General features: G+C 46.8%; 2 protein-coding genes across 4 annotated transcripts in view; one reads left to right on the top strand and one right to left on the bottom strand.

Annotated features, from left to right (window-relative positions):
• The window catches only part of NEMF (nuclear export mediator factor), a 47513-nt gene extending 38232 nt beyond the window's left edge, over positions 1 to 9281 (bottom strand). Inside the window, exons 1-5 of one of the 2 annotated variants that reach the window (XM_083434830.1) lie at positions 9112 to 9281; positions 6126 to 6194; positions 4668 to 4770; positions 3283 to 3408; positions 2554 to 2702 (exon numbers count right to left, since the gene is read on the bottom strand). In XM_083434830.1, coding sequence (XP_083290956.1) covers positions 2554 to 2702; positions 3283 to 3408; positions 4668 to 4770; positions 6126 to 6194; positions 9112 to 9170 — 506 coding nt within the window. In that variant the 5' untranslated portion in view covers positions 9171 to 9281. The remainder of the gene's footprint in view (positions 1 to 2553; positions 2703 to 3282; positions 3409 to 4667; positions 4771 to 6125; positions 6195 to 9111) is intronic. The other variant, XM_083434831.1, reaches the window with a different exon arrangement.
• A 5116-nt stretch (positions 9282 to 14397) lies between these two features.
• Positions 14398 to 19124, top strand: ARF6 (ARF GTPase 6). Of its 2 annotated transcripts, none has more exons than XM_083440435.1 (2): positions 14398 to 14509; positions 15199 to 19124. In XM_083440435.1, exon 2 carries the CDS (start codon positions 15625 to 15627, stop codon positions 16150 to 16152), a length of 528 nt encoding a protein of 175 aa, XP_083296561.1. In that variant the 5' UTR covers positions 14398 to 14509; positions 15199 to 15624; the 3' UTR covers positions 16153 to 19124. The 2 variants fall into 2 exon arrangements, with proteins under 2 accessions (XP_083296561.1, XP_083296560.1); XM_083440434.1 differs by having other exon boundaries at positions 14498 to 15078.
• Positions 19125 to 19433: the final 309 nt, after the last annotated feature.

Raw genomic sequence — 19433 nt, 5'->3', positions numbered from 1 at the left:
CAAACAAGATCTGAGAACAAGAGCCTTCTCCCCTTCTCTGGTTTCCAGCAACTCGCATTGAGAAGCAATACAGTGGTACCTCGTCTTACAGACAGGATCCGTTCCGGAGGCATATCTGTAACGTGAAACGCCCACAACTTGAAGCGCTGAGTCTGCGCAGGTGTGCGGTGCAATTTGGCGCTGCTGTGCATGCGGTGAAACCCAGAAGTGTGTAACCCGTTCCGGTACTTCCAGGTTGCCGCGGGACGTAACGTGAAAAGACGCAACATGAAGAAAAGACGCACAAATACAAGATGGGTGACACCTGGCTTGAGAGCAGTACATGTGAAAAGGATCTAGGAGTCTTGGTTGACCACAAACTGGACATGAGCCAACAGTGCGACGCGGCAGCTAAAAAAGCCAATGCAATTCTGGGCTGCATCAATAGGAGTATAGCATCTAGATCAAGGGAAGTTATAGTGCCACTGTATTCTGCTCTGGTCAGACCTCACCTGGAGTACTGTGTCCAGTTCTGGGCACCACAGTTCAAGAAGGACACTGAGAAACTGGAACGTGTCCAGAGGAGGGCAACCAAAATGGTCAAAGGCCTGGAAACGATGCCTTATGAGGAACGGCTAAGGGAGCTGGGCATGTTTAGCCTGGAGAAGAGGAGGTTAAGGGGTGATATGATAGCCATGTTCAAATATATAAAAGGATGTCACATAGAGGAGGGAGAAAGATTGTTTTCTGCTGCTCCAGAGAGGCGGACACGGAGCAATGGATCCAAACTACAAGAAAGAAGATTCCACCTAAACATTAGGAAGAACTTCCTGACAGTAAGAGCTGTCCGACAGTGGAATTTGCTGCCAAGGAGTGTGGTGGAGTCTCCTTCTTTGGAGGTCTTTAAGCAGAGGCTTGACAACCATATGTCAGGAGTGCTCTGATGGTGTTTCCTGCTTGGCAGGGGGTTGGACTCGATGGCCCTTGTGGTCTCTTCCAACTCTAGGATTCTATGAAGGTATGACTGTATTGCTTCTAACTGTGAAGACAGAGCATAGCCATGGTGGCCAGTAGCCACCGACAGCCCTCTCCACCTCCATGAATTTGTCTAATCCCATATCCCCAAAGATAAAATTAACATATTCCTATACGCAACAACAGCAGCGAGAACGTTAGTGGCCAGTTGCTGGAAAGGAAATAACATCCCAACAAAAAAGGAATGGCTAAGTAAACGATGTGAGTATCTGGAGTTAGCAAAATTGACGGACATAATAAGGCATAAATCTAAAACAATGGTACAGAAACAATGGGAATGCTTAAATGAATATTTACACAAACAGGGATCAAACACGAAAGTACAAAGATTAGATGGACTATGAAAGAATTTAAGGAAAGGAAGTGACTGAAGAACAGATGTAAAGGTGAAATAGATAACCAAGAGACGTGTGGTGAATGCGGTGGAAGTCTTTTATAATATTTTAACTAGGATTTAAATATTGTACTGTTTGAAGTATGAATTTGGAATTATTGATTATGGAAAGTATTTTTTCTCTTCATCCTTTTCCTTCTTTCTTTCTTTTATCTTTCATCTTCTTTTCTAGTCTGCATTCTGGAAAATTGTGTAGATAAATGTTTTTTGTATGGTTATGTATTGTTACTACTGTATTTTTCGCCCTATAGGACGCACTTTCCCCCCTCCAAAAATGAAGGGGAAATGTGTGTGAGTCCTATGGGGTGAATACAGGCTTCGCGCCGGGCTCCGGAGGGTTGCGCAGAGCTGCCTGCATTCCGAAGCCTTGGGCGCGCTGAAGAGCGTGCCCGGGCTTCGCACAGCTGTCCGCAAGCCTAGGGAGACCAGCGTGGCTCCCTAGGCTTGCGGATAGCAGGCTGTTCTGGGGGCTGGGGTCGGGGGAAGCTCAGGCTTCCCCCGCGCCAGCCCCGTGCCTGGGGGGTAAATAATTTTTTTCCTTTATTCCCCCCCCCAAAAAAAACCTAGGTGCGTCCTATAGGGCGGTGCGTCCTATGGGGCGAAAAATACGGTATTTCTTTTTTTTCCTTTTCATTTTTCTATAACATCTAATAAAATTTAATAAAAATGATATTTTTTTAAAAAAATTGTCTAATCCCAGGCTGGTGCCATCCCTGCCCCCTGTGGCAGGGAGTTCCACAGTTCTACTTTGTGCTGTGTGAAAAAGTCCTTTCTTTTTTTCTGTCCTGAATCTTCCAACACTCGGCTTCAATGGAGGCCCACTGGTTCCAGCATTATGAGAGGAGAAAAGCATTTCTCTATCTACTTTTTCTGTGCCATGCAAATTTTTAAAAAACTCCTATCATGTTGCCTCTGACTTACTTTTCCTCTAAACTACAAAGTCCCAAACGACACAACTGTTCTTCACAGGGGAGTCATTCTATTCCCCTTGATCATTTTGGGTGTCAAACCCAAACCAGAGCCACTTTGCAGCCCAGCAAGCGGGTCTCTGAAAAGCAGCTCTACTCCGTTCTTGGAGAGGGATGGGGCAGGTGCAGATAGTGCTTTCTCCCCCAAATTAAATGCTGCACAAAGAACAGAGGTACCTTTCCAAACTAGGCAACGGCGCTGCTGCTTTGGCGTTGTCGACCGGGTAGTGTTCCCGAACTGCAAACTTTACATCATCTGCTTCATCTGTGCGAAACCTCAGGATGTTCAGTATTAGGTATTCATGGTCAGTAAGAACAATGTTGCCCTGCAAAAGAGTTTCCAAGCAAAATGCAGGTTTCAGCCTATATGGAGCCTCTCCCTGTGTCAGCATTATTATTATTATTATTATTATTATTATTATTATTATTAATTACTTCCCTTCACCCTAAAATCCCTGAGCAGGTTGTAACATTAAAACGCTGTATTTAAAACAGCTGAAATCAAATTACGATCACAAAAAGAAAGGACACACCTCAAGTGTCAGGCTGTTTTACGGATTTGTAAGCAGCTTCAAGACACTTTATTGTGGAAAGTAATAAAATAGTCATACGACAAGGCTGCAATTTTAGTTCCTATGCTGTGGACTTAGATGTTCAACATTCACCATCCATGCTACCAAGGGAAATTTGGATGTCTTTAATTACTATTTATTTATTGCTTGTCTGCTTTGCACATGGTATGACACAATACCCTGCTACTGCCCTTTTGGGTTGTTAGTAATGGCAGTAAAGGAAATTCAAAACAAAAACGAAGAACCTTCCTACCAAGTAACAAAGCAGCGGCACGAGGGGGAGAGACCAGCCTTTTCGCCTCCAAGACCCGCAGCTCTTTCACCCTCCACTTACCCTGTCGTACAACTCTATAATCAGATGATAGGCGGCTTCGTCGCTCCCAAACTGGAAATCGACTATCCTGTCGACGCCAAGCTGCGTCACACTCACAAGCCTTCTGGTCTTCAGGTGCTTGCGGCACTGTCAGCGGGGAGAGCACAAACAGGTCTCACAAAGGGACAATGAGGCAGAGTCGTTTGCCCCCCCCCCCCCGCAAAAAGCCAGGGTAGCTGAGGACTCCTACACCCCATAAATAAAAATGTAGATATCATAGTCTCTCATAAACTTTTGGATCATTTGATATAGTTGAACAATGGCCTGATAAAAGCAGGAGAAGCATGGTGTTGGGGAGAGTCTACAGTGGTAGTCATGTTACGGATGAGATCCGTTCCGGAGGCCCATCCGTAACGTGAAAAACCCGCAACTCAAAGTGCTGCGTCTGCGCAGGTGTGCGGTGCGATTTAGCGCTTCTGTGCATGAACAAGAGGCAAAGCCCGGAAGTAACCCATTCTAGTACTTCCGGGTTGCCACGGGACACAAGGCGAAAACACGCAACCTGAAATGGATGTAACATGAAGTAAAGGTAAAGGGATCCCTGACCATTAGGTCCAGTCGTGACCGACTCTGGGGTTGCGGCACTCATCTCACTTTATTGGCCGAGGGAGCCGGCACACAGCTTCCGGGTCATGTGGCCAGCATGACTAAGCTGCTTCTGGAGAACCAGAGCAGTGCATGGAAACGCCGTTTACCTTCCCACCAGAGCGGTACCTATTTATCTACTTGCACTTTGACGTGCTTTCGAAGTGCTAGGTTGGCAGGAGCAGGGACCGAGCAACGGGAGCTCACCCTGTCTTGGGGATTCGAACCGCCGTCCTTCTGATCGGCAAGTCCTAGGCTCTGTGGTTTAACCCACAGCGCCACCCGCGTCCCATCAACATGAGGTATAACTGTATTAAAAAAAGAAAAACCTATGGGGGAGGTCTGACAGAAGCAAAGCTTGGAGCAGATGTGCCTTTGGCTACCCAAAGACCTCCCCATCACCTGTTGGGCTGCTGCGTCTTCAGCAGATATTGCTAGCCTGCCTGCTTCCAGAACTCACTCTGCCACATGAATGAACATATCTATGTAAAACACTCCAAAGCCTTAGAGCATAGAGTGGAATTATTCACCTACTCCTGCCAGGAGAAAGACAGCTGAGAGTTCTCCATTCAACAAGAGAAAACCAAGGCACAAGCATTGCTGCTTTTTGGGCCTGTAGTCTCATACTGCAAGGTTCATACGTGAAAAATGCAAAATGCTTGTCTGGCTAGCCCCAGAGATGAAACGACAACATTAGCGGCTTGGCATGTTTTCTCTCTCCACCGCAGAAATCTTCAGCATGCCGAGAAAGATGCACTTACCTTCATTGCAAAGCCAGATGGCATCATGTTCTTGGGCCACTCAAACTCCGTTGTGTGAATTCTTATGCCAGATTCCAGGAGAAGCGTAGCCTTGAGGTCTGGCCTAATGACAACAGAAGGCATCAGGGAGCATCCAGGCACAGATTTGACCTAGATGTGGGCGCAACACATGCTCTTCCTCCTCTGGGAACTGAAAGCTTGCATTTTTAATTTTTCAAAATCAAACACTGAATTTGCACGGTGGCATCCATTCCACTCGCTCATAATAAATTTATGCAGTTGATAATCATAAAGATCCCCAGAACTGAGAAGGTTTCCCACGAGTAATCACTTGAAGGATCTTTTTAACAATCAGGCAGTATATAAATTTTATGAACTAAACAATGTTTAGATACTCAGGGAAAGTAGTGTGGAAAAGCAAGGACAGGGGAACCTTCTCCCTACGTTTAACAACAGCACGAGGAGAACACATAATATGGGCATGCTATGCAGGGGAGGAAGGAGAGAGAGAGGTTGTAATCATTCACATTTAAATGAAGAATACAGAAGAAAGCAGAGGGGGAAAACATACACCTGAATCTTTGGAGAAATGTCCCATTAATTTTAATGCATCTTGATTTCATGTACAGCGGTACCCCGCAAGACGAATGCCTCGGAAGACGAAAAACTCGCTAGACGAAAGGGTTTTTCGTTTTCTAAGGTGCTTCGCAAGACGGATTTTCCTAAGGGCTTGCTTCGCTAGACGAAACGGCCCTGCCTCTCATGTCATGGCGACGGTCACTGCACGCACGCACGCTCGCTTCCCCGCTCCTCCGGCTCCCTCCCACCTTCCAGGTGATGGTTGGTGCCTCGCGCCGCTGCCCACCCCCATCGCGCCTCCCCTCAGAGAGCGCTTGCCGCCAGCGCCTCTCTCTCTCTGGAGTCGCGCTCCTGAGCCCCGCCGCCCTCCAGCAGCCGCGTCACGCGGTGGCCACAACGCGCGGGTGAGTCCGAGGTACCGGCTGCGGCAGCTGTCCTGCTTCTCCCCGCCCTTCCCCGCCGTTGTCAGTGTTTAAATGCAGTGGTGCTTCGCAAGACGAAAAAACTCGCATAACGAAAAAACTCGCGGAACGAATTAATTTCGTCTTGTGAGGCACCACTGTACTTGTGAAAAAGACAACATTCATAGGAAGCAGGTACTTGTTCCAACTTCCTTTTCATACATGGTGTTCCAGTTTTGTTTGGCTATTTTATCTCACTGAATATTGAGATACATGTAAGACACACATACAGATTCAAAAGTTAGAAATACTCTGAAGAGAGCTGGGATACTAACCTGTGACTCTCCAGATGTTGCCGGACTACAGCTCCCTGACCATTGGCCATGCTGGCTGGGACGGATGGGAGCTGGAATCCAGCAAAATCTGGAGAGCCAAAGGATTCCTGAATTAAAGGAAACAAGGAAGTTTCAGCTCTTACTTCTGAAGGCGGATAAGGTATGTCTTATTGTCCACATCGTAAACGTTGTTTACTCTCATTCCCAACAAGCTAAAAAAAAAAGAGAGAGGAGAAAAGACATATATATTTATATTTTTACCAGTGTAAGGAAATTTATAGAAGACTGTTCTTGTTGCAAACACTGACTCAATATTTTTTTTAACAAAGAGCAACTGTTAATCTTATTGTGGTTAAGGCTGGAGGAGGCAGTGAAAGAACTGCTTCTTAAATCAAAAGGACAACAAAATAATTATAACACAAAGATCTTTCTGGGCTAAGTCCAATCTGGAGTAGTCTTCTATGCTGATTATCTTGTAACAGGACTACAGTGGTACCTCTGGATGCGAACGGGATCTGTTCCGGAGCCCCATTCGCATCCTGAGTAGAACGTAACATGTGACTGCGCGTCTGCATGTGCGCGGGTCATGTTTTGACGCTTCCGCACATGCGCGTGACGTCATTTTGAGTGTCTGCGCATGCGCGAGTGGCAAAACCTGGAAGCAACGGGTTCCGTTAATTCTGGGTCACCGTGTAGCGTAGAATCATAGAATCATAGAGTTGGAAGAGACCACAAGGGCCATCGAGTCCAACCCCCTGCCAAGCAGGAAACACCATCAGAGCACTCCTGACATATGGTTGTCAAGCCTCTGCTTAAAGACCTCCAAAGAAGGAGACTCCACCACACTCCTTGGCAGCAAATTCCACTGTCGAACAGCTCTTACTGTCAGGAAGTTCTTCCTAATGTTTAGGTGGAATCTTCTTTCTTGTAGTTTGGATCCATTGCTCCGTGTCCGCTTCTCTGGAGCAGCAGAAAACAACCTTTCTCCCTCCTCTATGTGACATCCTTTTATATAACGTAACCTGAAAATGCTCAACCTGAAGCATATTTCACCCGAGGTATGACTGTAGTGAGATAGAATCAATGTGACATGTATTCCTGGGTCTCAAAATCAGACAAATGCAGTCATACCTCGGGTTAAATGTGCTTCAGGTTGAGCGTTTTCAGGTTACGCTCCACGGCGCTCTGTTACTTCCGGGTTTCGCCACTCGCGCACGTGCAGACGCTCAAAATGACGTCACGCGCATGCGCAGAAATGGCGAATCACGACCCGCGCACGCTGCGTTCGCTTCAGGATGCAAACGGGGCTCCGGGAACAGATCCCGTTCGCATCCAGAGGTCCCACTGTAAAATATGTGGCTGGTCCTACACAGGGCCAGCCCAAGATATGTTGGCACCTGAGGCAGACCCCAAAATAGCACACACCCTCTCCCCAGCAGGGAAGATCAACATCAGGAACAAGGGGGGAAAGATAGAAGGCTGGGATCTGTAGCCCCAGTGAATCCCACCCACTTTCCTTTTCCTTTTCTTTTTTTGCTACGTGCATAAACCCCAGTGCATGCAAGTTAAATGTGTGTAAGTCACTCTCCTCACTAGGTAACATTCCCCTTCCGGAGCTGAGAATACAACCAGGTGCCTTGTCAGCCATTTCCCCTTGACTGGGAAGGGGCACAAACTCATTCCAGGCGCTGAGCCCTCACCCCCCCGCTCTGACTTCACAACCTAAAGCATAGGAAGAGGGGCAGACAAAGAGAGAATGCTTTGATTAACTGAAACCGGTGTGCAAGCTTTAGCGTTTCACAGAACGCTTTGGCACATTGAATCAGGGATGGCGCAGAGCTCGGTGAAACCCAGTAGCTTGCATACTCTGCCCTCCTCCTGCTGTCTTAAGTCTATCCAAGGAGTGTGGTGGAGTCTCCTTTGGAGGTCTTTAAGCAGAGGCTTGACAACCATATGTCAGGAGTGCTCTGATGGTGTTTCCTGCTTGGCAGGGGGTTGGACTCGATGGCCCTGGTGGTCTCTTCCAACTCTATGATTCTATGATTCTAAGTTGTGAGTTGCCCATATAGTAGTGCTCCCATGCCAGCGGCCTTCAATCGGCAGGTGAAAGGATATACGGTAGCTCAGAATTGGGAGGGAACCCTTAAGACGTTGCTGGATTCCGACTCCCAGCACGCCTGACCACTGGCTAGACAGGCTGCTGTGAGTTGGAAGACTCAGAGTTTCCCAAACTTGAGCTTCCAAATGCTTTTGGACTACAACTCCCATGATCCCTAGCTAGCAGGGCCAGTGGTCAGGGATGATGGGAATTGGGAGTCCAAAAACAGCTGGAAGCTCAAGTTTGGGAAACCCTGAGTCTGCCAACTCACAGCAGCCCTGTTTAGGGAAGCTTTTAATATTTGATGCATTACTGTATTTTAATATTTTGTTGGAAGCTGCCCAGAGTGGCTGGGGAAGCCCAGCCAGGTGAGCAGGGTAGAAATAAATTAATTATTATTATTATTATTATTAGGAAACACTGCTAGGAGTCTAACACAGGCATAGGCAAACTTGGCCCTCCAGCTGTTTTAGGACTACAACTCCCATGATCCCTAGCTAACAGGACCAGTGGTCAGGGATGATGGGAATTGGAGTCCAAAAAACAGCTGGAGACCCAAGTTTGGGAAACACTGCTAGGAGTGTAACACAGGCATAGGCAAACTCAGCCCTCCAGATTTTTTAGGACTACAACTCCCATGATCCCTAGCTAACAGGACCAGTGGTCAGGGACGATGGGAATTGTAGTCCCAAAACATCTGGAGGGCCGAGGTTGCCTCTGCCTGGTCTAACAACCAGGGGAAACATCAAATACAGACCAGCCTTCCTCCTTCCTCTGGTGCCTTACAGAGGTTTCGGACTACAACTCCCATCACCCACCAGCCAGCTGCCACGTGATTTGGACTACAACTCCCACCAGGCCCTGCCAACGCATGGGAACTGTAGTCCAAAACTCCTGGGAGGCACCTGATTGGGGGAGGGCGAGGAGTGGGCGGGGCGAGGTAAAGGGGCGGGGCCAATGCCCAGGTGGGCGGGGCCTCCGTCGTCGCGGGGGCGGGGCCGCCGCCCGCCTGTCACGAGCCTCCCTCCTACCTCTGGCGCAGCTCGGCTATCACCGCCCGGATATCGACCGTGCTGAAACGGGACTTCATGGCCGGGCCTCTCCTCTCCGCGGCGGACTCTGCCCGGCCTTCCCTCGCCGCGCTCCGGGACGCTTTTCCTCCTGTCAGACTCCGAATCGCCCGCGCGCATGCGCGTTGCGCCACGTGACCTACGGCGAGCCCACTAGGCCAAAACTGTTCCGGCGCGGCGTTAGGGAAGGAGAAGAGCTCCCTGCCGCCCTCTGCCGGACGGCGTGGAAATGGCAACGCTTGGAGGTGCAGGAGTTTAATGGTGATGGGAAAGCACTTTTCGTATGCTCAGAGGTCCCCGCTATTTCTTCACCTTTTTTATGCATTGCATTTCTACTCCCTGAAGCGGAGGGTGGTGTTCCTAGGTCTCCTAGGGTGCCCTTATTGATGCTGATCTTAGCATATAATAGCCCATAACAGCCCAGGACTCCGGAGCTCGAGCAATCCTCAGCCTCCCAAGGTGCCACCATGCTCAGCTGTTGGCAGAAGCCTGATACACAGATTTGAATTCAGATCTTGGAGTTTGGCTGGCACCTAGGAGAATTCTGAAATGTTTTATTTAGGGGAGCATGTTGCTGTGAGATGGGGAGCTTGGCCAGGACAGGGTTAATGGAGCAAGGCTTATTTAATACTCCTGACAAAGTTGCCAGGCACAGCTTTTGTTAAGGAAAGTACAGGTGATGCGTTTCCATGGCTACTGATTGTTAGGTGATCTCTCTCAAGGCTTCTGAATGGAGCAGAAAGAAGCCTCCCACCCAGCAGCTGAGAGTGATGTAATCTAAAAAGGGAGACTTAAAAACTGCAGTTAGGCCAGACTGAGAGAGAGCCAAGTTAAGGCTCTGTAAGCTCTGTTTGAGAGGATACTCTTGAGAAATTTGGGCCTTGAGTGTTTAAATCTGGGATGGAGAACTGGATCCCCCAAAGGGTTGGCTACATGCCTTCCTCACACACACACACATGCACACGAAAGCTTATACCCAGAACAAACTGAGTTGGTCTCTATAAGGTGCTACTGGAAATTTTTTTAATTTATTTTGACTGTGTCAGACCAACATGGCAACCTACCTGAAGCTACGCACACAGAGAGAGGCCAAATTCGGCAAGTGAGCAGTGGTGCCCACCTGCCAATCGCAGGGCATCAGGTGACCTGCTTTCCTGAGCCCAAGGTTAGAAATCAGATGGTGTTAGCAAAATCCCAGGGCTCTGAAAATGCTGGTTAGTGGTGCCTATAAGACAGGTGGATATGGAATATTTTTGTTTTGACACGTTTTTGCACCTGAATGAAGCCACCTCTGCCTTAGGTATTTTGTGCTATTAATTAATTAATTACTATAATGCATTTCATCCGCTATTCTGTTGTTTTTCAGCCTTCCAGTTATTTTTTTTGTACTGCTTTTAAAACAGTAGACTTTTTAGCTGTTTTTTATTATATGACCGTAATCACCTTCACGTGCATGTAAAAGGCAACTCATTAATGGATAAATGATGATATAATCCCAACGGTGTCTCCAGCTACGCTCAGCCCGTAATTTTGCAAATAAATGCAAACATTACAAAATACCAGTAAGTCTCCAGAGACCTCCTCCTTCTAATGGAAACTAAACTAATCCTGGGTATACAACGGGCCCTGGAACTTCTTACTGCTTGGAAGTGGGGTGAGCGTAACACTAGAGATTAATTTTCAAAATGTGCTTAGATAGGCTTCAGCCAGCCTGATAGCAAGGAGGAGTATGGTTTCCAGGGATAATAGACACTTTGCACAAGTTCAGAGACATGTGCATTTTATTTTATTTTTTAAAATAATATTTATTGAATATTTTATAATTATGAAAAGAAAGACAATAAAGAAAAACAATACATAAATTCAAGAAACAATACGTCAACAATAAAAAGAATACAATACAACACAACATAAAGAAAACAAAAACATTTAAACACACATCCAAATTTTATATCGATATCTTTCATTTGCTTATTTCCTCGACTTACTCACACCTCCCTTTTTTGTATTCTAGTTCAAATTGCTGGTTCAACAAATCCTTTCCCTCTTCTTCAATTTTTATTCTATAATTTATCCTAACACATTTTAACTTTGAATTTTCCACTTTATCCCATTAACAATTAATATTCATATAATTCTTAATAACACTTCTGCTAAAACCTTATAATTTCATTCCAATATTCTTCTAACATTCATTAATTTTGCAATATTTCTGTAAATATACTTTGAATTTTTTCCAGTCTTCCTCCATCGACTCTTCTCCCTGGTCTCGGATTCTGCCAGTCATTTCTGCCATTTCCATGTAGTCCATCAGTTTCATCTGCCATTCTTCCCGGGTGGGTCAAAGACATGTGCATTTTAATTTTATTTTCAGAATTGAGAAGAGAGGACGCTCAGGATGGTGGCTTTGATCTGGGCGAATTCAGCATCCTGTTGGATCTTGACACACTGAGGACCATTGTATTGACCCTAACCTTAGCAATGCACTCATTCTGCAACGTAGTCCATAGCAGCAGCCTAGAACTCTGGAGCTAGAGCAGCCTTCCAGGCTCAGGTCTCCCAAGGAGCTGGGATTACAGGCTAGAGCCACCACACCTGGGCTCCTTGTTTGCTTCCTGTGTGTCCATCATCCAGAAGATGGCAGCAAAGATCAAAACACTGAATCAATACTGTATTCTCAAATGAATAAATAACGTTCTGACAGTAGGAGCTGCTTGACAGTGGAACGGGCTTCCTCAGGAGGTTGTGGACTGTCTTTCATTGGAGGCTTTTAAGCAGAGGTCAGATAGCCATCTGTCATAGATGCTTTAGTTGAGTTTCCTGCGTCACAGGGGATTGGACCAGAAGATCCATGAGTCCCTTGCAGCTCTACACTTCTATGATTCTATGAAACCACAGGTGGGAAGAGGGCTCTTGTGGTCGAATCCTGATTGCTGGTTTCCCACAAGCATCAGGTTGGCCACTGTGAGAACAGGATGCTGGACTAGATGGGCCATTGGCCTCATCCAGGAAGCTCCTCTCACATTCTTAAAATAATGAGAAATACTATTTTTTCTGTTCAGAAATCCCATCTACATGGGCTGTGTCTCCCCAAACTTCTTAGATGCCCACAGCTGATCCCCAGGACACCACCACACTCCTGCCTATATCATGATGGTTAGAGACTTTGTGTGTAAATGACCTGCTGTGAGAATAGGCAGAACGTAAGAAAAAGCCTGGCAGGATCAGGCCAAAGTGAGGCCATTGTTGGGAGACAATGGAGGAGTGCGCCTTTGGGGGTGAAGTCAAAGTGTTGGAAAGTTGCAGCGTCTGATGTGGCTGTAGAGACCAATATAGGAGAGACATGTTTTGTTGCAGCTGAAGGCTGACGAAGGCATCCGGTTGTGCTACAACAGATGAATCATGACATGAATCAGTACGTTTCCGAGCACAATTCAAAATGTTGGTGCTGACCTTTAAAGTCCTAAGCGGCCTCGGTCCAGTATACCTGAAGGAGCGTCTCCACCCCCATCGTTCAGCCCGGACACTGAGGTCCAGCACCGAGGGCCTTCTGGCGGTTCCCTCATTGCGAGAAGTGAGGTTACAGGGAACCAGGCAGAGGGCCTTCTCGGTAGTGGCGCCTGCCCTGTGGAACGCCCTCCCAGCAGATGTGAAGGAAATAAGCAGCTATCTTCTTTTTAAAAGACATCTGAAGGCAGCCCTGTTTAGGGAAGTTTTTAATATTTAATGCTGTATTGTTTTTAACACTTGATTGGAAGCTGCCCAGAGTGCAGATGGGCGGGGTATAAATAAATTATTATTATTATTATTATTATTATTATTATTATTATTATTATCTCTCTGCGCTCCTCCAAGCAGCCCTTCCTCCTCTGGTCATTACTGTGGATGCAGGACCTGGCTATCCATCTACAGGTATTGCGGTCATCTGCAAGGGATTCCCACACAGCGGGGTTGATATTGTCAGCCATCATGTCTTATAATTCAGAGTTGGATCTGGTCCCTGAAGCTCGCTCCCCATACAGCACATCCTTGGGGATCCTGCCATCTTCCCTTTTGTGGACATGACCAAGCCGGTGTAGACGTTGCTGGGAATGTGGGCTTGGGAGAACATACCTTTGAGACACCGTCCTGCTGTGCATTGCTCCTGACAGTTGTAAGTTGCCCACAGCTCACTGCCATAAAGCAGCTTGCTCAGCACACAGGCCTGGTGGACCTTCATCTAGGTATCATAATATTGCAGGATGAGAACTTTGGGTTAACAATGTTCTCTGCTTTTTGTTATTTTATATTTTGTGTTCTGCACATAGCTGTCAACTTTCAGATTTGGAAATAAGGGATCAGCAGCCTCGAAAATGAGGGAGCAGCAGCCTCACCTGTTCTGGGGACAGTCTACGGGATATCTAACAATCTGGGATAGCAGTGGGAAACGGCGCTGGAATAAGGGAATTTCCCGCAAAAAAGAGGGAAGGTTGACAGCTATGGTTCTGTGCGTTCTTATAATTTGGAGTTGCTCTGAGACGTTTTATGTAGCAAGCAATGAATGCAATAAATATTAAGTCCTTTTTATCATATTATATTATGATGGGGTGGTGCTGTGGGTTAAACCACAAAGCCTGGGGCTTGCCAATCAGAAGGTTGGTGGTTCGAATCCCAGCTACGGGGTGAGCTCCAGTTGCTCGGTCCCTGCTCCTGCCAACCTAGCAGTTTGAAAGCACGTCAAAGTCCAAGTAGATAAATAGGTACCACTCTGGCGGGAAGGTAAACGGCGTTTCCGTGTGCTGCTCTGGTTTGCCAGAAGTGGCTTAGTCATGCTGGTCACATGACCCGGAAGCTGTACATCGGTTCCCTTGGCCAATAGAGCGAGATGAGCGCTGTCCACAAGTGGACCTAACAGTCAGGGGTCCCTTTACCTTTATTATGATGGGCCTTACAAGAGCTGAGACTTGGGGCGAGAAGGAGGTGAAAAAGTCACCTGAGGTCTTTTAAGAAATTGGACAGGACAGGTAAGCTTTGCATGAGATCAGCTGCAATTCAGGAGGGGGCGTGGTCTGCATTCCTCTTCTCCCTCTCTTGCATATCTTCCCTTCAGGCAAGGGAGCGCTTAACAAGAGGCCGCAAACATGTCAAATATTCCTATTTTATCTCGGCTCCCATCCACGTGCGTGGCCCTTTAAGGAGACGCCGGGCCGAGTCGCGCAGCAACTGACGTAGACCGCGCGTTCTCGGCTCACGGGGATGACACGCTGCGCGTGCGCAGTTCCGTCTCTGAGACCGTTTCTCCGGATCATGCGCAGTAGAGAGAGGCCACGTTAGGTGAGGCGGCCACCACGCTTGCGCGGTCTTCGGCCGGGCACTTGAGGTCAATTCTCCCCGCGGGGGTTTCTCTTCCGGGATTGGCGGCTGGGAATGCGGCTGCGCGAAGTGGAACCGCGCATGCGCATATGCCCGTTCGAGAGGCGAGAACCTGAGGCGTTATTTCCCCCTCTCGGCACTCGGGGAAGGGAAAAGGCGCGGCGCTTAAACGCCCAGCTTAATGGTGGAAAGAACAGAAGCGGCCGCCGAGGCTCCCGGTGAAGGGAGCGGGCGACTGACTGGGCATGCGCCAAGGTTTTCCCCGCCTCCCTTTTCCCGCCCTGCCTTTGCGCGTGCGCACTCCGGGTTTAAACGGCGCGCTCTCGCCCCTCCCCTCGTCTTATAGGCGGGGCCGCTTCCCTTTCGCAAGTCGGGCGAGGGAGGGAGCTGCGCGCATGCGCGTCGCCGCCGGCCGCCTCGAGCCAGCGAAGCCAGGCAAGGGAGTTTGTGAGAGGGGAGAAGAAGCGAGGCGGGCCGGCTGGGCAGGCGGGCCCCTTCTCCCACCCGGAAAGGCCGGCCGGCCGGCGGACGGCCCAGCTCGCTGGCGCTGAGGGAGAGAAGCCGGCGCCCCCTGAGGTAAGTGCGGGCGGCGGCGGCAACGGCGGCGGCTTCCCTTCTCCCTCCCCCTCACGCCGCCTCTGACGGAGCCTCCGACTGACTCTCCTCCTCTTCTCCCCGCTTCTCTTTTCTCCTCAGAGCTCCGAAGCGACGCCCGGGGGAGCCCAGCAGAGCGCGGGGAGGCTCCCGGGCCTGCTCTGAGTGACGGGCCAGGAGACCTCGCGAGCCCCGCCCCCTCGCGCGCCAAGCCACGCCCCCTTCGTCTCAAGTCAAGCATCTCCCCCCCCCCTTGTTCCTTCTCTTGGTGCATATAAGTGGGGGCTGCCTTATTCCTCTTCTTCCCCCCTCCCCCAAAGCCCCCTCCTCAAGTTCTTGGGCCCCATACAGACCAGTAAACATCTGGCCTTTCCCCTGTCCAGGTGTGTGCCCCCCCCCAACCACCGACACCTGTGTGGATTACTTGGCAGGTGCGGCAACAGCCCTCTTCTTCTCCTCCCACCCACCCACCCCAACTCTCTGCCCCCCTCTCCCCCCGTGGATGCCTGCCTCCCCCCAGCCGCCATCATGGGCAAAGTGCTGTCCAAGATCTTTGGCAACAAGGAGATGCGGATCCTGATGCTGGGCCTGGACGCGGCGGGCAAGACCACCATCCTCTACAAACTGAAGCTGGGCCAGGCGGTCACCACGATCCCCACCGTGGGCTTCAACGTGGAGACGGTGACTTACAAAAACGTCAAGTTTAACGTGTGGGACGTGGGGGGCCAGGATAAGATCCGGCCGCTGTGGCGGCACTACTACACGGGCACCCAGGGCCTGATCTTTGTGGTGGACTGCGCTGACCGGGACCGCATAGACGAGGCCCGGCAGGAGCTGCACCGCATCATCAACGACCGAGAGATGCGGGATGCCATCATCCTTATCTTTGCCAACAAGCAGGACCTTCCTGACGCCATGAAGCCGCACGAGATCCAAGAGAAACTAGGCCTGACCCGAATCAGGGATAGGAATTGGTATGTTCAGCCGTCCTGTGCCACCTCGGGAGACGGACTCTACGAAGGGCTGACATGGTTAACATCTAACTATAAATCCTAATGATCATTTAAAAAAATAAAGACAAACTATTACTAGTCTTCAAGAGAGTTTAGCGGGGAAAGAAATGCTTGCTTCCCGAGAAAGAATGATCCTCCATACTAAAATGTTCTGAAATTAAGCATCCATAGGATTACAATGATTGCTCACCTCTTCGCCAGTTACCACCCTTTTCTTCCACATACTTGACTGGATCCCCAGTTTAATACAATTCTTGCTTGGTGTTAAGATGCTCTAATCTTCAACTGTGAATGAACACAAGCACTAGTTTATATGGCAAGCTTCCAGCGACATGGGGGGGGGGAGGGGGGAAGGAGACACATAGCTTTGCAGAGCAACTTTTCTCATACTATGAGAGCCCTTGGTTATGATGATTTGACTTCATTTGTTTGAGTCTTGGGGCTAAGGCATCACCTTTTTAAATGTATGCTTTCTGATTTAGTTCCCCCTGACCCCCCCCCCTCTCCATTATCATCTGCTGTAGATTTGCTTCCTTTTGCAACCATGCAGAATATGTTGATAGGTCTCTTGTTATCTAGTAAACTGAAAACCATTGCTTATGAACAAACTGCAGTCTGTCCTCTTTATGGTGAGAGCTTACCTGTAACTAGAAACTAAAATTTTCATCTCCTTTATCCGGTCTTTTGACAAATCAGAAGGGTAGCATTTAGAATAAATGTATGGTTGCTTACTGGGCCCAATGATGGCCGGGTAATTCAAGAACCGCTTCAAAATGTTAGCTGCAGGAGGTTATGAACCAAATATAATGCATGATTAAGGATGCAAATAAGTTTCCATTCTAAATAGCAACCGTATGCAGGATGAAACGAGACTTAGTGTCAAACCACAGTTCCTGTACTTTGCATTGTAAAGTTAATTTTTCTGCTGCAACATTAAGTAGTTGCATTACTTTCCAGTTTCGGTGCAAATATGCTTTCATTCCATAAAGTGCAGCAATAATTCGTAAGAATAATGTGTGATGTACACATTACTTTTAAAAAAAATCATAAACTTGTAGTCAAAACTTGAATGTTAAAAACTCTTCCTGTCTTAATAATTGAGGCAAAGATGGCAGTATCACAATTGGTCTAAAAGCTTCTAAAAACTTAAAGTAGATTATTTGTAGACCTTTTAGCTTGGCTTCTAAGATGCATCTTTATTAACTTGAGGGGGTGGGGGGGTTGCCTGCATCTGCATCTATACTATGATTTGAATAAGTCACTCTTAAGAATTTATCGAGATGTACTAATACGAAGGAAGGATGTGGCAACTTGGTTTTGCAGATACTACTAATTAAATGGAACAAATGAGTGTCTTTGGAAGTTGCTTCCCTTTCATCTGTTACAAAACCATACTGAATTCACGCAGGCAGTGACAGACAAATTCTAGACTTCTGGTAGTACCTTTATTTGATCTGCTTTGGATGTATAAAGCCCTTTGGAAGGGCAGCAATGATTCAGGTGGAGAGTGAGCAAACGACTGTGAATGTAAACTTCCACGTTCCGTTCCTCAAGGGCAAGCATCTCATTTGTCATATCGCAGCTTTCAAATGTCTGATCAGTTGTATGGGGGAAAATGATTGTGAATTCAGGTTAGCATAAAAATGGTTTCAATCAAGTATTAATACTAGGTGCAAAAAAATGTAAAGCAGCTGGTTCCTATTCAGCCTTAAGGATTAATTTCAGATTTCCTCAAGGAGTAAAACTCATCTGAGGAATTTTAGGAATGTATTGCTACAAAACCAGAAGAAAATTGCTTTTGTTAAAGGGTATGAGTTTGAAATAAAATTGGGGCATTACACTACACTTCTTCAGTGTTGATTTTGCTACTTAAATTGTGGACTCTAGAGCTTGTACCAAAGATGTTTGAGGGGGATAAAGTAATGAGAAATTAATTTCTTAGAACTGAATGCTTAGCATCATTAACAGAAAAAAACTTGAGCTCTGATCCTGAATAAACTTATATCATAGTTATCTGGATTTTTTACTTCCTCCAAATTGGATGTGGATTATTCACATAAAATAATTTTTAGGATCAGAACAAAAATTAATTTTCATCGGAAAAACAGCAGCGGTTCACAAAAAGTTCTACTAAAGCAACAAATTTGTGAGAGAATCGAACAAAAATGCTACATTCTGGTTGCGATAAAAATAAATTTGGAATCTTTCTTCCTGGCAGCATTGGCAAGAGTGGTAATGCAAACAAAAAGTCCACAAAACAGCTAAGTGTAGTCTTCTGGAATAACTAAAGCCAAGCACAAAGTAGTTGCCTAAACTGGAAAACTTGAAGATCTGTTACTAGTTCTCAAACTTTCATATAAATCTTAACTGCAGTAAAAACATGGGTGGTTTTACCTTTGGTGAAGGGTTTATTGTATCTTTTTTCTCACCAAGACAGAATCAAATTGTCATATAAACTTATACATTAATTTGAAATCGTTACTCGGTATGTCAATTTTGTTCCTCCAAGTGTGCCAGTTTTGTAGGTAAAAAAAGATAAATATTAATTCTGGTTTTGTTTTCCCCTTTAAATTGCCAGTCTTTGGTGGGAAACAAGAAGTTGAAAAATGTGTGACAAATGCATCAAATAACTTTTGATACTGAACAAAAATTAGTAAAGTTTCATTTTAAGTGTCTCTTTCAAAGAAACAACGTTTTGTGTTCTCTCTGGCTCAAAGGTAGCCATAAAAATTGATGACCTTAGAGATTTATCTGCAGCTTGCAAGATAAAATGCAATCTTAGAATTCAACTTCTTTGGGGGAAAAGGTTCAGTACATCCAACTTCTGTGTTCATGTGACTCTATAAAGTGCAACTGAATCCGTTTTTGAATGGCGTTAACTTTGTCTGATAAGTGAATGAGTCTGTAGACTGTGATCTCCCTGAATAAAGTAAACAGGATTTTTTGTGTTCGCAATATGGTTGTAGTGTTGGTAAAAGAACTAATAAGCAGAAAATAAAGCAATTATAAAGTGCAGTTCTCCTGTTATGTTTGAATGTGGGAGAAATAAGTCTATTTGAATACTTGTGTGTGTCATAGTCTTCGGCAGGTGTTAAAAAGTTTGCCTGCAAGGTGGATTCTTAGGGGTGAGGAGAGTTTTTTGGGGGGTGGGCTTTTTAACTAAGTGAAATGTAACTTTATCTGGTGTTGAAAAGTCAAAAGAATATCTGGTCCACATGTTTTCCTCAAGGATGATGATGTATTAAACAAAGACAGCTATGTAGGACATTTGTGCTGCTTTAAGGAAACACGCAGCCAGCAGGAAAAGGTCTGATTGTCAAGAAG

The sequence above is a fragment of the Podarcis tiliguerta genome (assembly GCF_965153285.1).
Source record: "Podarcis tiliguerta genome assembly, chromosome: 1".
In the NCBI taxonomy this organism is placed as follows: Eukaryota; Metazoa; Chordata; class Lepidosauria; order Squamata; family Lacertidae; genus Podarcis; species Podarcis tiliguerta.
This window is presented reverse-complemented; position numbering and strand designations above follow the sequence as displayed.